This window comes from Engraulis encrasicolus, chromosome 4 (assembly GCF_034702125.1).
Source record: "Engraulis encrasicolus isolate BLACKSEA-1 chromosome 4, IST_EnEncr_1.0, whole genome shotgun sequence".
NCBI lineage: Eukaryota > Metazoa > Chordata > Actinopteri > Clupeiformes > Engraulidae > Engraulis > Engraulis encrasicolus.
In genome coordinates, this window is record NC_085860.1 from 31466951 (window position 1) to 31487234 (window position 20284).

Consider the following 20284-nt stretch of genomic DNA (forward strand, 5'->3'; position numbering starts at 1 on the left):
TAATTTGAGGAAATATGGTAAATACTTTGAAACACTTTTTAGTGCATTTTAAAGAATGTTTCTGTAGATGTTTTGGACTTTTGGAGCATTTATTGGATAGAACAGTGAAAGTGTGTCAAGACAGTAATGGGAGAAAGATGGGAAAGGCACCTAACCCCGCATTGCTCCAGGGACTGTAACCAATATACCCTGCAAATAACTGTAAGTTGCTTTCTCTAAAGGGGCTGTGCACGCCTCTGACTTGCAGCAATTTTTGATTGATTTTGATGCTTTGTTTCTTGCCAGAAACCGCCCTGTGCAGCACCTTGAGGACCTGCATGATCCGGATCCCTTACGTGTCCCAGTTCATATTGCGGACCGAGGAGCTTATGCAGCAGTACAACATCCCCATCCCCTCGGTGCCCTCCGTTCCCCCTGCCGTACACGAGCTGTACCAGCGGCTGGTTGTCCAGTACCCTCTTCTCCAGGAGGTCAGCGTGCAGGCCCGGCACCTCTGCAATCGACTCTCCGTGCACCTCCAGGACCTTTTGGAGAAACTACCCGAGAGGCTGCAGACGTACACCCAGGCAGGAGCGGCTGGGCATCCAGGCGCAAACCAGGGAAGGAGCCAGGGGGAGAGGCAGGAGGAGAGCCAGGGGGAGAGCCAGGGGGTTACCCAGGAGGAGATCCAGGGGCTTACCCAGGGGGAGGACCAGGAGGGGAACCAGGCGGGGAGCCCGCGCAGAGCCCAGGGGCGAACCCAGCGGGGCCCTCAGGGGGGGACACTGGCTGAGCAGATAACCCAGCAGGTCACCCATCAACTCAGCCTGCTGCCACAGCGACTCAGCGTGCTGAAGCAGAGGCTGACGACCCTGACGTGCCAGGTGCGTAACGTGTTGCAGCCGCAGGTGGAGCAGCCCCAGCAGGAGCCGGGCTCTGAGGAGTCGCAGCAGCAGTCTGACGAGCAGGCGGCTCCTCCTCCGCCACCAAAGCTGACATTGTCCCAGCACATCTCCAACCTGCCCCAGTACATCTCCAATCTGCCCGAGTACATTTCCAACCTGCCCCAGACGCTCTCCACCCTGCCCCAGACGCTCTCCAACCTGCCGCAGTTGCTCTCCAGTCTGCCGGAGCGGGTGGCCCAACTGTCTCAGCAGGCCCGGCAGGGCTACACTAACGTTGCCAACCGCCTCAACAGCCTTCACCCGGCGCCTCAGCCTCAGCCTCTACCGCCTCAGGAGCAGCAGCAGACCGTTGACCACCTGGAACATGCCTAAACTACAGCAACAACAGCAGCAGCAGCAGCAGCAGCAGAACCGAGACGTGGAGCTGGACAGACTGGTGCGCCAGTCGCCCCTCCACCGCCCCCCGTCCCGATCCCGCTCATGCACCCCGTCGCCTTCGTCCCCCAGCAGCGTCCTGGAGCTGCCCAACGTGCCCTCCTACCCCCGGCTGCCCCCCATCCGCCAGCTCTCGGGCCTCTCCAACCCTGCCTTCCACATCGAGGATGACGACCTGGCCTCTGCACAGCGCTCAGGTCAGAACAACTACGGCTGTGTTTACATGCCGTTTTTAATTCAGAATTAATAATTCAGAATTAAATAGTTCCGTCAAGTTTACTTTGATCTTTCATTTAATTCCGAATTAAGAAGTGTTTGCATGACGTTTTCAAAGCGGAATTAAGCTTTATTCAGAATTAAATGGAGTTAATTCCGAATTAAATGTCTCATGTAAACTTAGCCAATGTCAAAGGAGTGTACATACTATGTGTGCACATCCAGTAATGCGAAGGATTAATATGGTACCAATATGAAATCCAACATAAAATAATGCAACACTGTTTTCTCCAGATTCAAATTTGGTCTTTAAATACAACATGGGAATGTGAGCAGTATTACAGACATTTGCAGACATTAGTTTATCTTTCTGTCTGCCCTAATATGCAACCTTCTACCAGAACACTGTTTGTGCTTTGGGTGTACTGTCCTATAGTGATATGCCCTTCTTTCTTTCATTCTGTATACCAGTGTGTTAACTTAAATCAATCATTGGTTGTCTTTATTGTACTGGTAGAGAAATGTGTGAATAACACTCCCCTGCTTTCTCCTAGGGGGTTCGAGACTCAGTTTACGGCCTGCTGTCAATGTTGAAGATGTGGACTCTGAAGGAGTACTCAGCAAAGTGTCTCAGGACAGGCCCCGCGTCATCAGCCAGCACAGCGCCAACCTGAAAACACTCATGGTGCCTGGAGCCCCCAAAGCCAACCGCACAAGGTACAGTAAGCCTGCTGGATAAACGCCTATGATATGTTATTCAATGAGTTTAGTTGGACATTTCCTGTCCATTCTCTTTTGACTTACAGTATATCCGTAAAAGTGTATTAAGTATTATGTGGTCAGAAGTGGCACTGCAGTCAGAATCAAAGTATACTGAAGTAAAGGATTGTTCTGCAAAAAGAACAGAAATTGAAAGTTGAGAATACGTTTTGAAATATCCTGGCTGGATTCTGTTATTATCAGTGAATTCAGTATTTCAATACCCATGTTTCCCTAGGGGGTGACATGAACTCTGTCCTCATATTATGCAGTCTATTTATCTGTGTATGATTGTACCTGTGTCTGATTGTAACCAATGAATGTTTGATACAAAACACTTGTGTCATCAAGACACACATATGACACAAGAAGACTCTTGTGACATTAAAATGCATCCTCATTTTTGTGCTGTGTATTCTCTTGGCCAGAGAAAGGAAACAGCAGAATATCTGGAACAAAATGTAAGATATTTTCCTGCTGGTCAAAAGTCATCAGTCCGTGTACTGCAATGTCATCATTTCATGCTCATACCCAATTACTGTGCTCCTTCTCATATTCATTTTGTGATTAGATGTTCTGTCACAAGTCCCTTAGGGTTGAAATGGACACTGTTGCAGCAGGAAAGATATTTGGATAAAATAATGAAGACATATTCTATGTTGTAGGCCTAAAATGATATTCCAACTGAGAGATATGCGTGGGTAATTTGAAAGCTACACCATGTTTTAAGACAAAGCAACTGTAGCATTTTGCACAAGTATTTTGAAAGCTGCATCCTATTTGTAGACAAACCAACTGCAACTCTGTTAAAGTGAAGCCTGGCAGCTAAAGCCTACTTTGTGCATATACTGTGTAGCCTATTCAGAGTTTATGCGTTTCCCGTGGAATGTTTCCAATGAGGAAGAATGTGCAAGATCTGTACAGTTTGCCCGTCTAAGTGATTTGGTACAATGTAAACTGCAAGAATATATGGGCAAAAAGATCCAGGGGCTTTAGGGCCGTACTAACGAGGGGGGAGGACCAAAACCTCTCCTCACACAGTAAAAAATGGGACGTCAATATTTCAGAGTAAACATATAAATCCAGGTAGAGTATTTACAACACTGTAGAGAGTCAAATTACTCTAACAGGGGAGTAAAATCCTGCTGGTGGCCAGATTAATTTAAATTCTACAGCTTTACACAATATTGAGTAGAATTAATTCTTAAAAAGCTAGACTGATCAAAGAGTAAAATTAACACCATTTTAAGTGGGACAGAATGTTACCTAAAAAGTAGTTAATTTGAAGATATATATTAACACTGGTATTTTTATTGTGCACCTTCATAGGCCTTTTCAGCTTTATTTTCCTCCGTTTTGCCTTCACAGCATTGAGAAAAACCCCCACAATACTTGTGTATATACAATGTACAGTTTACAATGCCAATTCTGAACAAAACATATAAAATATACTCAGTCTCCATCAACTACTGAACTGCTGAATAAGGATACCTCATACAATATTACAGGACAGCTTGACAAAGCAACATACAGCAATTACTGCCAATTTGTCATTGCAAGGATTTAAAGCACAGATAATTTAATGTGAAAACCCTGCATGCTCTTGTGCTGCAAAACGTGGCTATATCAGCATGTTGAAACAATATGCCAACTTCATTCACTCTTGATGTGATCTTTAACAGACATCCCAGATGCATTCATCATACATTCATTAATGTTTATGTTACTGTCTTGTATGACTGGTCTTGTGCTTGATTGTTGTCCATCTCTAGATTAACTTGCACATACAGTATCTCCTCTACAGGTATATCAATCAAAAACATACACTTGTAACATCATTGAGTCAGTGCATATTGACATACTAAAATGTTCTTCTTATTCTGATGAAGAAAACGACTCTACTCTCAAGACAATGAAGAGGAGGATGAGAAAGAAACGTCAGTCCACGCGTGGCCAAGCCAGAGCAGCCTTCTCAGCGCAGACGAAGGGTAAGTGCAAGTGACCTTTTAACCTTCACCTCCCTAGTGAGGGACAGATTAAGAAAGAAAGTGCACCTGTGCACGTATTCATTTGGCCGTCAGAAATAGAGGGAAGAAGGGACTGCTGCACTCTTTCTTTTTTTAATGTTACCTTATATAGGTAAGCAAAACTACCTAGTATTTGAGTTCCCTTGGGGAAGGGGTTAGGATGGAGAGGTGCAGTTTGTGCTCTTGGCCCCTTGACTCCAGAGGGTTCAGATTGTCCCCGCCCCTTGACACCAGAGGGTTCAGATTGTCCCCGCCCCTTGGGATCTGAGGGTGCAGCTTGTCCGGGCCCCTTGGGGTCTGTGGCCCCTCGGCCTGGGCCCAATTAGTCTGTCCATTAATCCCCCTGGCTCCACTCAAACTAAGCATGTGAACAACAGCAGGAATGAATGCAGCATGTTGCATGGATCGTTTGTGTTTAACTGGGACTGCTTTCAAAGAACCATGAACAATGTAATACACTGTAACAATGGACCGTACCGTATTTAGTAAGTCAAAGTGAAAAAAAAGAAACACCCATCCATACTGCACAGACCATGTTATGCTGACATGGTGACGTCGTGATGTTTCAAGTTGGTTCCATGCCTTATGTTACTATGTTTCAACAACGCTGCCAACAAAAGGCCCCACGGGCGGCTTATATTGCTGTATTCCCCCCCAGGATGAAAGAGAGGCCGGCCTCCGCTGCGAGCCAGACCAGCACAGCGGTTAATGAGCGACTGCAGGAGCTAGTCAAGCTCTTCAAGGAGCGCACGGAGCGCGCCAAGGAGAAGCTGATCGACCCTGACGACTCGGATGAGGACACGCCACCTGCCTGTGAGTACGGAGAGTAATGGCAGAGATGACGATACGTCACTTTGAAGATATTGCACATGTACAGTGAGGAGAATAAGTATTTGATCACTTGCTGATTTTGTTGGTTTGCCCACTAATAAAGACATGATCAGTCTTTAATGTTAATGATAAAATGTATTCTAATATGGAGAGACAGAATATCAAAAAGAAAATCCAGAAATTAACTCTAAAGAATATATATTAATTGATTTATATTTAATTGAGGGAAATAAGTATTTGATCCCCTGCCAACCATTAAGAGTTCTGATCCCGCAGATCAAATGGCACTTCCAATCAACTTGTTATCTGAATTGAACACAACTGTTAATAGTAACCTGCACAAAAAAACACATTGAATCTGCAGAATCAGTCCATAGTATCAGTCAATCAATCAAACTAAACTCGCCAACATGGGACAGACCAAAAAGCTGTCAAAGGATGTCAGGGACAAGATTTTAGAACTCAAGAAGGCTGAAATGGGCTCCTGGATATTAAGGAGCAAACTGTTGGTGCATTTCTTCCAAATTTTAGGACAAACAAAATGATTATCAATCATCAATCTTAGGCCTGTCTGTGGTTCCATACAAGATTTGACCTTGTGGGCATTCAATAACCAGAAAAACAGAGATGAAGCACCCTAAAACTGTATGGAAAGAGCTAGGAAATCATCTCAAGGCAGCTGGGATCTCAATCCCTAAGAACACTATTGGAAACACTTAATACCACAGTGGATTAAAATCCTGCAGTGCATGTATGGTACCCCTGCTTCAGAAGGAACCTGTTCAGGCTCACCTGAGGTTTGCCGATGAACATCAAACTGGGTTAGGATATGATTGTGAGGTGCTGGAATCAGATGACAGCAAAATCAAACTGTTTGACATTAACACAACTCAATGTGTTTTGAGGAAGAGAAATGCTGCCTATGATTCCAAAAACAACACCTTCTCCAACATCATACATGAAAGTGGTAGCATTGTGTTTTGAGGTTGTTTGTCTGGCCAAGACACAGGACAACTTCACATCGTCAAGAAATGGATGGAGGGAGACATGTAAACGCACAATGCTGCATGCCAACCTCTTTCCCACCACCACTAGACTGAACATGGGTCATGGATTGGCCTCCCAATATGATAATAATCCATAACATACAGCCCAAGCAACGAAGGAGTTGCTCAAGCAGAAGCACATTAAGGTCATGAAGTGGCCTAGACACTTTCCAAACATTAACCCTATAATAATCCTGTGGAGGGAACAGAAGCTCCCATTTGCCAAGCTAGAGTCATACAATTTAAATGATTTAGATATGATCTGCAAAGAAAAGTGGACAAAAATCCATTCTAATATATCCACAATGTCATTAACTGAAAGAAACATCTGAACTCTGTAGGAGAAACCAAGGGCTTTGCCAACAAGTATTTTGTCTTCTTTGACTAGAGGGGTCAAATACTTATTTTCCTCAATGGAATACAAATCAATTAAAATATATTCTTGAAAGTTATTTTCTGGATTTTCTTTTTGATATTCTGTCTCTCCATATTAGAATACATTTTATCATTAATATTATAGAGTGCTCATGTCTTTATTAGTGGGCAAACCAACAAAATCAGCAAGGGATCAAATACTTATTCTCCTCACTGTATGTACAATAGAAGGCATTAATGAAACACAAGTTGAACATAAAATATATATATTAACACACACACTATCACCCCCCATGTCAACCCCCCAAGCCAACCTTGCTAAGTGTGTAAGTAAGTATTGCAAGTAATACGTATATATACACTCGCCTCCAAAAGAGTTGTCGCCTATCCATCTGTTTGGAATAACAGCTAATAACCTGACTTTCAATTAATCACTTGGCTTCAGAAGTCACTCATATGAAAGCTACAACCCTCCCGAATGAAAATGTATGCACAAAAATAAATTTCATGCACCAAAGACAGATTGACCCTTTATTGAACACAGACAGGGCAGATTTTCACAAGACAAAAGTTTTGTCGCCTATGGAACATAATGTGAAAATGAGCAGATAAGTCACTTCAAAACACTTAAAATACGTAGATTGGGTGTCATACTTAATCACTGAATCACTCTCACCTCTCCAGAAAATCGACTTTGGCCTTAGGTGTATGTTTAGGGTCATTGTAATCATGGAAAGCAACACAATGAAAATCAATGGAGTTCAATGAGAGATGGTGACATATTCGCTATTCGTAGAGCAATACATGTTTAACTTCATGATTTAATCAATGACAAAAGCCCTCAAACACCTGCAGCATGCATGCAGCTCCTCATAAAAGCTGTATCTGTACCATGTTTCACTTTAGGCACCATTTCTCTTTATTCATATTCTTCATCTCCAACACCATATAGTTCTGATGCTATCAGTTCTAAAATGGTTGATCTTGGGATCTTGATTTCAGAGTATGAGTCCCATTAGCCTTCATTTTTGTCAGAATTAGGCCTGACATACTCTTGGCTGGCTTTTTTGAGACAGGACAGTGGGAGAGACTTCTTTGTTGTTAAATATGAAGAATTTGGAAAAAATACATGGTGCCTAAAGTCAAACATGGGAGGGATACAGCTCTTATGTGGAGCTGCATGCATGCTGCTGGTGTGTGAGGGCTTTTATCATTGATTACATCATGAAGTTAAAAATGTATTGCTCTACAAATAGCAAATATGTCACCATCTCTCATTGAACTCCATTGATTTTCATTGTGTTGCTTTCCATGATTACAATGACCCTAAACATACACCTAAGGCCAAAGTTGATTTTCTGGAGAGGTGTGAGTGAACCAGTGATTAAGTATGACACCCGATCTGCGTATTTGAAGTGTTTTGAAGTGACTTATCTGCTCATTTTCACATTATGTTCCATAGGCGACAAAACTTTTGTCTTGTCAAAATCTGCCCTGTCTGTGTTCATTAAAGGGTCAATCTTTCTTTGGTGCATGAAATTTATTTTTGTACATACATTTTCATTCGAGAGGGTTGTAGCTTTCATATGAGTGACTTCTGAAGCCAAGTGATTAATTGAAAGTCAGGTTATTAGCTGTTATTCCAAACAGATGGGTAGGCGACAACTCTTTTGGAGGCGAGTGTATAAGTAAGTATTGCAAAAATGATCAACCAGACACTGTGATGTATCACTGACCAAACAACAAAAAACATTCTGAGCGATTGAAAATTTGTCATGTGGCATATGGCACTATGAAGTGTTTCACAGTACACGCTCGTTGCAATGCATGGAGCCACCCGAAACGCTCGGGCAGATCCTCTCAAGTATTTAACCTGCAAACAAGCATTAGAGCTCTGTCCTCGTGTGTGTCTCTACAGCCCCTGCCAAACCTGCTGGCCCACCTCCTGAGCAGCCTAAGGAGGATAACGCTGCCCCTGCACAGGAGCAGGAGGTGAAAGAAGAAGAGGAAGAGGAGAAGGAGAAGGAGGAGGAGGAGGCGGAGGAGGAGGAGCAGGGGAGGAGGCGTCTCTGCTGCCGAGGGAGGTCTGGCTCCTGCTTCACCAGGCTGCTGCACTATCGCTTCCCATCCAGCATCGACCCCTTCACAAGTCAGTGGAGGAGCGGGCCCTTCATGCCCACTTCACGTCATAAAAATGCAGTGTTAATTCAACTCTCAGAGTCTACTTTGGGACCAAATACACTATTTAATTGTGTAAAAAAGTGTTAAATTAAGACTGTATTTTCTTGCTTTGTTTATGGTAGTAGTAGTAGTAGTTGTTGTTGTGTGTGTGTGTGTGTGTGTGTGTGTGTGTGTGTGTGTGTGTGTGTGTGTGTGTGTGTGTGTGTGTGTTCCGTAGCTTGTACATAACTGTGTGGTTTATGTGTGTGTTATAGTCCACTTTCACTTTTTTGACTCTTCTGAAGGCCTGACCAGCTGTCTTCAGAGGGAGATATTGTTTTTTAGAACAGACTCTAAAAAAGAGGAAGCATATGTATATCATTTTCTTCTAAGGGCTCAGAGAAATTATTAAAACGCCTGTGAGATCAATACTCCATATACACTACTATGGGACATGATCTAGCATAGCCCCATATGATTTCAAGAGACTTTGAGATCTCTATGAAATTTAAATGAAATATCTAATTTCCTCCCTCTCTGAGACAAAAATAGGATTCTGGCAGAAATATGTTGCGCTGGGTCTCTCCAAATCGACTGTGTCACCAAAATATACAGCACGTTTGTTCCTGAAAATTAAGCCTTCAGCCTTCAGCCTTCAGTTCTTTTCTTTACTATTTATGCCTACAAACTCCATATATGCTTTCCAAAATCGTAACTCAATCTTAGAAACAATGTAATAAACAATATATTAACAGTTTTATTACTGAACCACTACCTTCAGTTGAAGTGTGTTTAATGATTAAAAAAAATGTCTCACAGGATGGCTTATGTGTTTTACGTTTAGCATGTTTTACGTTTAGATTTTAATAACGGCACTTCAAAGGTCAACTTTATAGAACCATTTAGGCAGCATTTTCTGCCCAATGACATATTAAACATCTTGGCCTATTTGAAATTTATTGAATGTGCTGCTGACTCAGTTTTCTGCCCCAATAAAAGTTTTGTTCCAAAAAAACCAGTATGCCCATTACAAAAACAAGAAATATGACTATGTATTAGAATTTGGCAAAGTCAGCATTACTGAACCACTGGGGAGCAGGCCACTAACTTATGCCAGTGAAGAAACAACAAAGGTTCAAATGAATCCTGATAATCACTCCCAAACTTTTTATTGGCACGTTATCCTTCATCGAGGTGCAATGACTGTGTAATTCTAGCAATCAGGCGTGTAGCCCAAAATTCCCTATGTACATTCAGCTCCAATGGACCCCCTTTATTTAATCTGAATAATGGAAAAATAAAATATGACTCCCTGTGGGGCCCCCCATACTCTGTCCCACTCCCCTACCCCCACCCCCAGATGATTTTGACACCGCTGCTAACGATACTCTCTCCTCTGGTGTAGATCTGGTGTATGTCCTGTGGCTGCTATTCGTCACCTTGGCGTGGAACTGGAACGTGTGGCTGATCCCAGTGCGATGGGCTTTCCCGTACCAGACTCCAGGCAACATCTACCTGTGGCTCCTCACAGACTACCTGTGTGACACCATCTACATACTGGACATCTTAGTCTTTCAGCCCCGGCTGCAGTTTGTGCGTGGCGGCGACATTGTGGTAAGAAACACGTCACGCACAACTGTAGTTAATGGGGTCACAGAGTGACCATTTGAAGACCATGTTCGGACTACACACAAGATGATCGCACAATGTACATACTGTATATGATATTATTTATGTTATTGATGCTTAAGATTTTTACTGTACCTTACACTAACAAAGACTGCAATTCCGCTTAATTGATGTAACTAAACAGTTGTATGTATTCATAGACAGAGCTCTGTGTCCTTTTTTTCTGTAGTGTGATAAAACAGAGATGAGGAAGAACTACATGAAAACCTTTCGCTTCAAGGTACCGGTACCTTTAAACTTTTTCTCTCACTCTGAGCAATAGACCTGCTATTCGATCATAAAGTAAACACAGACCCAGTATCATCAGCATCATCCATCTTTAAACAAAGTTAAAGTGAAGAGAGCATAAAGAAGTTTTAATTTCATGTATTAGGATATGTAAATTATTCTATATTGAAAAATGCTCTTTATTTCAGATGGACTTAATCAGCCTAATTCCACTGGAGTTATTCTACATCAAAACCGGTGTCAACCCCCTCCTGCGATTTCCACGGCTACTGAAGGCAAGTCACCGGTTTTGGAGAAAAGCAGCACGTTCATCTGTTCATGTATTGCATATTCTAGAATGCATTTGTGACTGTTTCTACCTTTCTCCCCATTTCATCATCCAGATCATGTCCTTCTTCGAATTTAATGAGCGTCTGGAGGCCATATTGACCAAACCTTACTTTTACAGGTACTTGTGTTATGTTATAATTATAATAATTATAATAATAATAACAATAATACATTTTATTTGGAACACCTTTCAAGATACTCAAGGACACTCTAAAGGGCAAAATGGTAACATAGTAATGCGTCACAAACAATAGTTAAGTACTGTACATAGTGGGACAGTAATCAAAACAAAACAAATGTCGACAATACATGAAAGCATAGCAGCAAATCAAAGTTAGCTATGGATATTAAAATGCACAGATGCACATCACACAGCAAACACAGTTATTTATCATGTCAGCATCTGTAACATTTATGAAGAGAGTACACTGCATTGTTCCAACTGTTAGATACAAAGCCAAGCATTCCACCTCATGGTTGACAGTATTTTTGTTAGTTTTAGTATTAGCACATTGGTATTGTAGGTATTTTTGTTTAGTGTTTAGTTTTACCTAACATTTGCCCCGTATTTTCAGTAGTACAGACCATCAAACTGATGTATGACAATGCCATATGTTTTCCAGAGTCATCCGCACAACCACCTACCTGCTCTACTCTCTGCACTGCAATGCCTGCCTGTTCTACTGGGGCTCTGCCTATCAGGGCCTGGGATCCACCCAATGGGTCTATGACGGAAAGGGAAACAGGTGGGTAAACCCTTATGAGGAAGCCACTATTGCACACACACTGGTAAACACTGAACTCCCATGTTATAAACATGAGCTACTCGATGTTGGGTGTGTCATACTAACAAAGCCTGGTGGATGGCATACAGCATCTTACCGTTAGGTTTAATAATGTAAAAGTCATATAAAGACTTGTGTAAAAGTCCATGGCTGCCATGTGACCTGATTGCTACAATTATTACATTATAATTATACAATTATATTGTAAAGTTCAGGTGTCAAGACCCTAATTGACAAGGGTTGGATAATTGACAACCCTAAAATGGGACATCTTCTCGTATGACTTCTTCATGTTTGATGTGAAGTGTTTGTTTATTCTGTCCATGTAACATTGGCATGGTATCTGTTATGTTCCAGCTACATTCGCTGCTATTACTTTGCAGTGAAGACCCTCATCACCATCGGTGGACTGCCAGACCCCACCACCCTATTTGAGATCGTCTTTCAGCTCATCAATTACTTCGTTGGAGTATTTGTATTCTCCATCATGATTGGTCAGGTGGGTTCATCATCACTTTAGATGGGATGTGTTAATTACAAAGGGGTAAACATTTTTGACTTCAGTCGTCATTGTAAATATTTAATTAATTACTGATTTTTAGAAGTTTTTAGAGTTAACTAATCACCTTCATACAGTAAGTTCACCTTCGGATGACTGTCAAGTTGTTTGTTCAACCCCATTAAGTCATGTCATCTTTGCTTTTGTTAAAGTTTTGTGAGACACCTCGAAGGCTTCTTTTTCAGCAGGTGCAGCTTTTCAGGGTACTTCAGTCATCAGTTTACATAAGGAAGAGCGCGACACTGCTTCTTCACGGTTCACCACTTTTTAAATGTTTTCTTGGTGCTGACGTTTCTGCACTTAGGCCTTCATCAGAGTCTTTGCTTTTGTTGTCACCTTTAGATGCGAGATGTGGTGGGTGCAGCGACCGCAGGGAAGACCTACTACAGGTCGTGCATGGACAGCACAGTGAAGTACATGGCTGCCTACCGGATCCCTAAAGAGGTCCAGAACCGGGTCAAGACCTGGTACGAGTACACCTGGCAATCACAAGGCATGCTGGGTGAGTTTGGTCTGTTCTAGACATCTTTCATTTTCAGTTCCAGGCATTAAAAGTATCAGAGGTACTGTAGTAGTATTACGCCTAGATGTAGAAGTATTAATGTAGTAGTAGTCACGGTAGTAGTAGTAGTAGTATCAATAGTAGTGGTAGTAGTAGTAGTAGTAGTAGTAGTAGTGGTAGTAGTAGTCGTGGTAATAGAAGTCAGTCTGCCACAGAAGTTTTTTTTCATGCTATCTGTCTCTCTCCCCTCCCCATGCAGATGAACAAGAGCTGCTGGTTCAGTTGCCTGACAAGATGAGATTGGATATAGCTGTGGATGTGAACTACTCCATTGTGAGCAAAGTTGCTCTTTTCCAGGTAGGATTCCACTCCTACTCTCTTACACATGCAATAGATTACAATGCTGGGAATTTTCTTAGAACTGATTGACCTACAGTACAGGTCTTACTGACCCGAGACCTGGCACAATGACACAAGTGGGCTTAGACTAGATGGCGGAAATGCAGAAGGCTTAGTTATTTACTCCATTTCATTCTACTTTTATCTTACTATTGGGACCTGCAATTCAATGGCTTACCCCCCTTCACCAATATTGCAGATGTATTATAATCGTATTCATGTTTCGGACTGACCGTGCAACCGTAATTATATCAGTCACTTCTTATGTTGTTTCGTCTGTGTGTCAGGGTTGCGACCGCCAGATGATCTTTGACATGCTAAAGAGCCTGAGGTCTGTTGTTTATCTGCCAGGAGATTACGTCTGTAAAAAGGTAAGGGGGTCAAGGTCTGAAGTCAGGTGCAGTGCACCACTGTCTACACTACAGCCACTGTCTACAGTCTTCACTACAGCCACTTCTCTCATAGTTCTGGCTCTGGAAATTACGTTCTTATCTATATCATTTTTTTTTATCTGTTATGGCCCTGGTTGTTTATGCCTTTTACAAACGGGTAACACTATCACTACCTAGTACATCCTAATGCCCCTCAATCTATTCCATTTGTCTCAAGAAAACAGATCGCAAGTGTGCCCAGGGGCATACTGAGTTAATCACAGATTCTGAAAGTGCAGATTCTAAGATTTACAGGAATGTCTTACAAATGGCTATCTGGTAACATCTGAAGTATGTGTGGCCATTTGAATGGGTTCACTTCTTAAAGTAGAAAATGATGAACGTTTCTCTCGTCCAGAGAAAAGACATGGAGTAAGCTGTTTTAAAAGCAAATGTATGCTTTTAGATGAATTAATTCTGTTTTCTGAAGCATTGAGGAGCTTCTTCACCACCTCAACGTGCACATTCAGCAGAAAAATTAAAATCACTAAAAAGGAAAAAAAACCTTCATTGATGATTTTCTCAGTTACATTCTGGGAGACTTGTGACTCTGGAATTGAAATCCAGTCACGGCATCTAGACATTATTTCCAGTTCAGTTCAGTTGTTTACAACTTGGCTCCATAACTTCACAAGCAGTAACAAGTGGACTCATAGAGTGCAGACCTTTGCCAAGTCAGCTGTGATCATCACCAACATTAAATCAGCTGAAGCCACTATACATACCATTATAATGTTTTTTTTGAATAATGCATTAATGTGTTGGGGAGTTATTTAACAAAGCAACAAAGAAGTAAACCAATGCACAAACAAACCCTGGCAAAAAACATTTCCTTCTTGGTGAAGGCACTAACTATTCTTAGTCTAACCTGAAAACATACTGCATACTGGGTCATTCCATGTCAATTCACACGCCTTCCCCACGTGACCCTCTCCAATTTACCCGATATCTCACATGGGTACCTTTTCATGTCAATTGAAAGAATACCAAGTATTAGCACCCTACGTCTAACGGTTGCGGAGATGAAGCCCTCCAAAGTTGGGGTGCCATGCCCACCTTTCAAGCCTATGAATTGCATACAAAATGTACGGGTACCGTAAGGTCTGAGATTTTGTCCCAAAGCTGTTTTTGAGTCCCTCCTATTTTATCTTTTAAAGTCTGAGCGCCCTACATTTTTTTTGAATACACTGTACAGTTCCACAATATGATGGAAAATCAATTATAACTCCCAAAGCATACATAGTTTCCAAGATCTGGAACTCCAAAATGGCAAGACTAATCAACACGCGTTTCACTAATTCAGTTTTTAAAGATTAATATAGCCAAAAATAAGCAAGGCATGCCATTTGTAAGTACATCATCTGGTAGACAGGGTCATATTGAGGGGCCATGGTGATTTTTAGGCCTGTATCTTCCTTCAAACTAAAACCAGAGGTGTCAAAATCTGCTTGTACATTTTGTATGCAATTCACAGGCTTGAAAAGTGGGCATGGCACCCCAACTTTGGAGGGCTTTATCTCCGCAAACGTTGGACGTAGGGTGCTAATACTTGGTATTCTTTCAATTGACATCAAAAGGTACCTGTATGTGAGATATCGGGTTAATCGAGGGTCATCTGAGGAGATTCTAGGGAATCATGTGAATTGACATGGAATGACCCTACTGCATTTCTTCTTTTGCCTTTTTAGTCATATTTGTGTGTTTGAGTGTTCATTTATTTATTCATATGTGATCTGTTGTATAGAATGCATTATATTAACCAAGTGAACTTGGTGCAGGGGGAGGTGGGTCGTGAGATGTACATCATCAAGGCTGGAGAGGTGCAGGTGGTGGGAGGTCCTGATGGGAAGACGGTCTTCGCCACACTGAAGGCCGGCTCTGTGTTTGGAGAGATCAGGTGAGGTGTGGGGTGGCATTTACCTGCACAGAGGAATATACAGTATTGCTTTTAAGAATTATGTTATAAACTGAGTTTTGTTATTTTCGCCCATTGAGATTTCATAATAAATCTAATAACTATGCGGTTCATCTTTTGCTTTGGACATTTCAGCATACTATTATGTATAACAGTTAATAATGAGAAGTACAGTAAATACTAATTAACCCATTGATGCTGATGGATGCTGCATATAGGGCTTCGCTGCATTGACCTAGGTGCCTGGAGCGTCATAGATGCAGCATTCAGGCGATGAGATGAGATTTGATATATTTTTTTAAATTAAAAGCGTGGGTATGTCAGTGCTGAATGAACACCTTCAAGGAGGCTCTTAGCGTTTAAATGCAGCTCATTTCATGTTTTATGTGCTTCATAGGCTGAGATGTTTAGTTTTTTATAGGCTGAGGGCACCTTTTAGCAGGCGTGTTTTCGCAGGTGCCTTAGGTTAAAATAGGTTAATCATATTTGGTTGTGGACACACAACACATTTTGTTGTGTGGGCAGATATACTGAAAATTAACACAAATCACATCCAATCATTGATATTTACCATTCTTCTCTCCCGTGGTTGGTTTAAAAACCAAGCTTACTTGCAGTGGGTGGAGGGAACCGCCGCACGGCTAACGTGATCGCCCACGGCTTTGCCAACCTCTTCATACTGGACAAGAAGGACCTGAACGAAATCCTGGTTCACTATCCTGAATCCCAGAAGCTGCTCCGCAAGAAGGCCAAGTAAGAAATGCACCGAGTCATTTGTTTTCTTTTGTTTTAGACATGTAAAAGTTTTTTTTTCTTCCTTTACCCGACATGTTTCGAGGTTGTGACTTCTTGTTCTTCTTGTGACATCTTCCTCTAACAACTTAATTTAACAAGAATACAAAAGGTATAATACTTTATACTAATACTAAAAATACTTAGTACTAATACTAAAAATGCACTGACTCTAGGCTATGATATACTGTAAACAAGAACGGCCATAAGAATAATTTATTGCTTACACCGGTTCTGAACTGCATTAGCTTGGCCTAAGCCTTCCATAACACGTTACATCTGGGTCGGATCTTGTTGGACTCATCTTCGCAGGATACATTCCATCCTGGATAATGCAACATACTTTCTCCCCTTCCTACCTAAAATCAATGCTCAATTACGCAGGTCCAAACACTCTGTATAATTGCAGGGTCGAACTGCATTATCCATAATATGAAGGACCTTGTGATAATTTGTTTAATGCAAGCCTGCTCTTGTCCTCATTCAGAGGCTTAATAAGAAGATGATGTGATGTTTCCCACAGGAAGATGCTGTCGAAGGACAAAAAGCCTGATGCGAAGAAGGAGGAAGCCAAAGACAAGAGCCAGGTCATCCCTCCTCGAGCTGAGACGCCAAAACTCTTAAAAGCTGCCCTGGAGATGACCGAGAGGTCGGGCCTCAAAGGTGCCCTCTCCAAATTGAGAGAGAAGAACAACAAGTCCAGCGTATCTCTTCAGGTACCAGGATGTTAACGTTCATACTTCTTCTGTGTTGTGTACCTGTGTGTATGTTGGTTGTGTTGGATTTGTGCAATTTGTTAAGTGTATATTAAATGTATAGCACCTGCTGGACACCCTAAAGGAAGAGTATGTCATTATAGTAAGTGTATTTCCAAAATTTATGAAAAATATTCATGAAAAGGATGAGATTTTGAAATGAACTACTGTAGCCTACTACTCTACTACTAACACAAGAGCTCTAGAGCTCTAAAATATTTGCTACTAACAAATATGCCATCCTCCAATAAAACTTGATCTATACCTGGCATCACAGCCTACAATCCAGTAGCACGTATTTATTTAAACACGTAAATGAGCTAATTCTTATTACCTGAACCCATCACACAAGATGGTGAAATCACCTGTACTGTCAATGCCTGTATCACATGCTCCATACATAATCAGGTGATTTGAAATACGGTATATGATTTGGAAGTGGAGCACCTAAAGGTTTGTTCATCACTGAACAATGATTTCTCTTGAGATTGATAGATGTTTTGTTCCTCATCCTGTCAAGCCGAAGTAGAAGTAGTGCAGTTGCATATAACGAAGATCTTTGGATTACGTGACCTGGAGGAATGACTATATTGACAGACATGTTGTCCATCACTGCTGTACACTAACTTTCCGTTCTTATTCCCAGCCATCCTTGGCATCCTCACTGCTCACACCCTCTCCCACGCCGGCACAGCCTCTGGAGCCACAGGCTGATAGCATGTCTCAGAACTCGGAGAACTGCAGCTTGGCACCCACGGCAACGGAACATCCAAGAGATGGAACTGCCACTTCTTCCAAGGAGAGAGAAGTTTTAGGAGAGGATCGTGGAAAACAGGAAAAGGAAGAGAAAGAGGAGGAATAAAATGGACAAAACACCTGTAAAAGGTTGATTTTTTCCCACCTCTCCACTCCACGGATTGATGATGTCTATCATTTCCTGAGGACTAAACTGTACACGTGCAGTGTCTGCGATAACCTCCTATGTAAACTCCCTGCTTCTTGAGGTCTTTATGTCTCACTCCGTCAAACACTTATTGGTATGTGTCGTTCTTTTACAATGCACAGTATGGCTGAATGCATTTCTAAGGGTTTAGTTCAATCTCCATGTATTTCATGTGTGAAATCAATGTAAGAGGTTGGTGCACTATTTTGTCCCTCTCCACGTTTCTTGTTTCTAGCTGCTCTTGCTGTTGAATAAATGCCTTAAAATGAACCGAAACATAATGTTTTTTGTGCTTTTCGCCATTTGTCATTGTTCCAGCTGTCTTTTCCCATACATTCATGTAAATAGAACATCAATTAAGGGAAAAGACAGTGTAGGATAACGAATGGCATTATAATGCCTATAGTTTTACTGAGGCATAACACATCAGGAGTTGCAAGTGAAAAATATAGCCTACCTCAGTTATTTTTAGTTTTATATCTGTCTTTAGATACCCATAAAAAACATTGCTTAAAAATGTTGAATGGTTGATTTTGTTTACGAAAGAGTATGTATACCTATAGTATATCATATATTTACATTACTTGTTTGTATATATGAAACTGAGACATTTTTTTCAATTTCTGTAAATACTGTAAAAAGAAGTGTATTTGTCATCTTTGGCAATCAAAGGTCTACCGGCGTCCAGGCCTGTAGGTCTGCATTTCCAGGTTGAATATGTTGTACGTTTTGTTTTTTTGTTGCCACAGTAAACAAATAATTTTGTATGGTTCCCTTCTTTCTATTTGTCAACATGATCTGATGGCATAATTTCATCTACATTTAAAAAAAAAGGCCTATGTCTAATGTCTACAAAGCACATTATTTATATAGGCCTATTTCATATCACCATGTACTGTTGTTTATATGTAAATAGAGCAAGTGTGTGCAATATTGTTTATTGTCAAATGACTGAATTCCCTTAAATAAATATTCTAAATATAGTTGTGTCAGTCATTTCTTAGAGACCTAGACTAATGGTCTAAGAGTGAGCAGTTGTATGCTGCAACATCAGCCATCATAATTTGCAAGGCAATCTTCAAATTACGTCCTTTCAGGGTGTGCCTTCCAGAATATTACTCAAGTACCACCCATCTAGCCTTGCCCTTTATTCATACAAGGCGGAGTCCAAACAGTTCTCTGTGATTGTCCCCCCCATTGTGGAATAAGCTACCAGTTGCTACTCTTCCCTCTCAACCTTCAAGAAGCTTGTGGAGACTTCTCTCTTCTGGAAGAGATTCCCGTCTTAACAAAACTCTTGATACCCATAACCCTGTGTGCACTAACTCTGTCATTAATGTATACATTGGAAGTCCCCCATACTCCATAGTCTACAGGTTGTCCCAAAATGTATCAACCACGCTTAAAAAGATATGGCCTTTTTGCCTATAATGTAGATAGGACAGAAGATCATGGCAGGAAGAGAGCAGAAGCGAGTATGGGGTAGGGGTGCATGGGAAATGACCCAGGCGGCACTCAAACCTGGGTCCCCAAGGCACATTTTAAATCCTTGTAAAGTGGGTGTTTATTGAAATTGTGCAATTTTCACAGTGTAATGGAATTCACAGACATCAATTTAATGTTTTGTCATAATCTACTGTATTTTCAAACTGATGTCGGAAGTATGCAAGTCAGTGAGACCTGCAACACTAAAAGTAAGTGCAGCCATTGCAAGTGAATGCACAAAATACACAGATAATTTTTGTGTGATGCATGTTTTCAGCAGTGCCTGCCCATGGATACCAGTTGGAGCACAAATGAGTAAAATGATGTCTTAACGTTATCACTCTTTTGTATGTAGCACGACCCAGGGCAGTCATGGCATCAGACTTGTGGCCCAAAGGTTGGTGGTTTGACTCCCGACCCGCAAGGATGGTGGGGAAGTAATTAAGCAGTGCTCTCCCCATCCTCATCCATGACTGAGGTACCTTGAGTACAGTACCCTGAGCATGGTATTGTCCTGCCGCACTGTTCCCTTGGCTCGCCATTGGGGGCGGCCCCGTTGCACGGGTGAGGCATAGATGCAATTTTGTTGTGTGCAGTGTGCACTTGTGTGCTGTGGAGCGCTGGCTCCAACCGTATCTCACTCATTTCGTGAAGTATTCACGAAAAAAATAGATTAATTTTCGTGGTGCATTCACGTTATTGCCCGTTTTTCGTGGTAGGGCAACGAAACGCTGCCTA

At 41.7% G+C, this 20284-nt stretch overlaps 2 protein-coding genes across 2 annotated transcripts in view; both read left to right on the forward strand.

The window, feature by feature from the left end:
• Window positions 1–1237, forward strand: part of LOC134448057 (PHD finger protein rhinoceros-like) — a 40607-nt gene extending 39370 nt beyond the window's left edge. The window contains exons 18-19 of the mRNA XM_063197818.1: window positions 286–1115; window positions 1178–1237. Of these exons, the coding sequence (XP_063053888.1) occupies window positions 286–1115; window positions 1178–1237 (890 nt within the window). The remainder of the gene's footprint in view (window positions 1–285; window positions 1116–1177) is intronic.
• A 9-nt stretch (window positions 1238–1246) lies between these two features.
• Window positions 1247–19038, forward strand: LOC134447637 (cyclic nucleotide-gated cation channel beta-1-like). Its single transcript, XM_063197192.1, has 18 exons — window positions 1247–1516; window positions 2090–2252; window positions 4184–4282; window positions 4980–5134; window positions 8492–8722; window positions 10139–10347; window positions 10592–10642; window positions 10839–10925; window positions 11034–11098; window positions 11604–11726; window positions 12123–12264; window positions 12667–12826; window positions 13086–13183; window positions 13513–13596; window positions 15435–15553; window positions 16178–16324; window positions 16887–17079; window positions 17765–19038. Exons 1-18 carry the CDS (start codon window positions 1249–1251, stop codon window positions 17978–17980), a joined length of 2610 nt encoding a protein of 869 aa, XP_063053262.1. The 5' UTR covers window positions 1247–1248; the 3' UTR covers window positions 17981–19038.
• Window positions 19039–20284: the final 1246 nt, after the last annotated feature.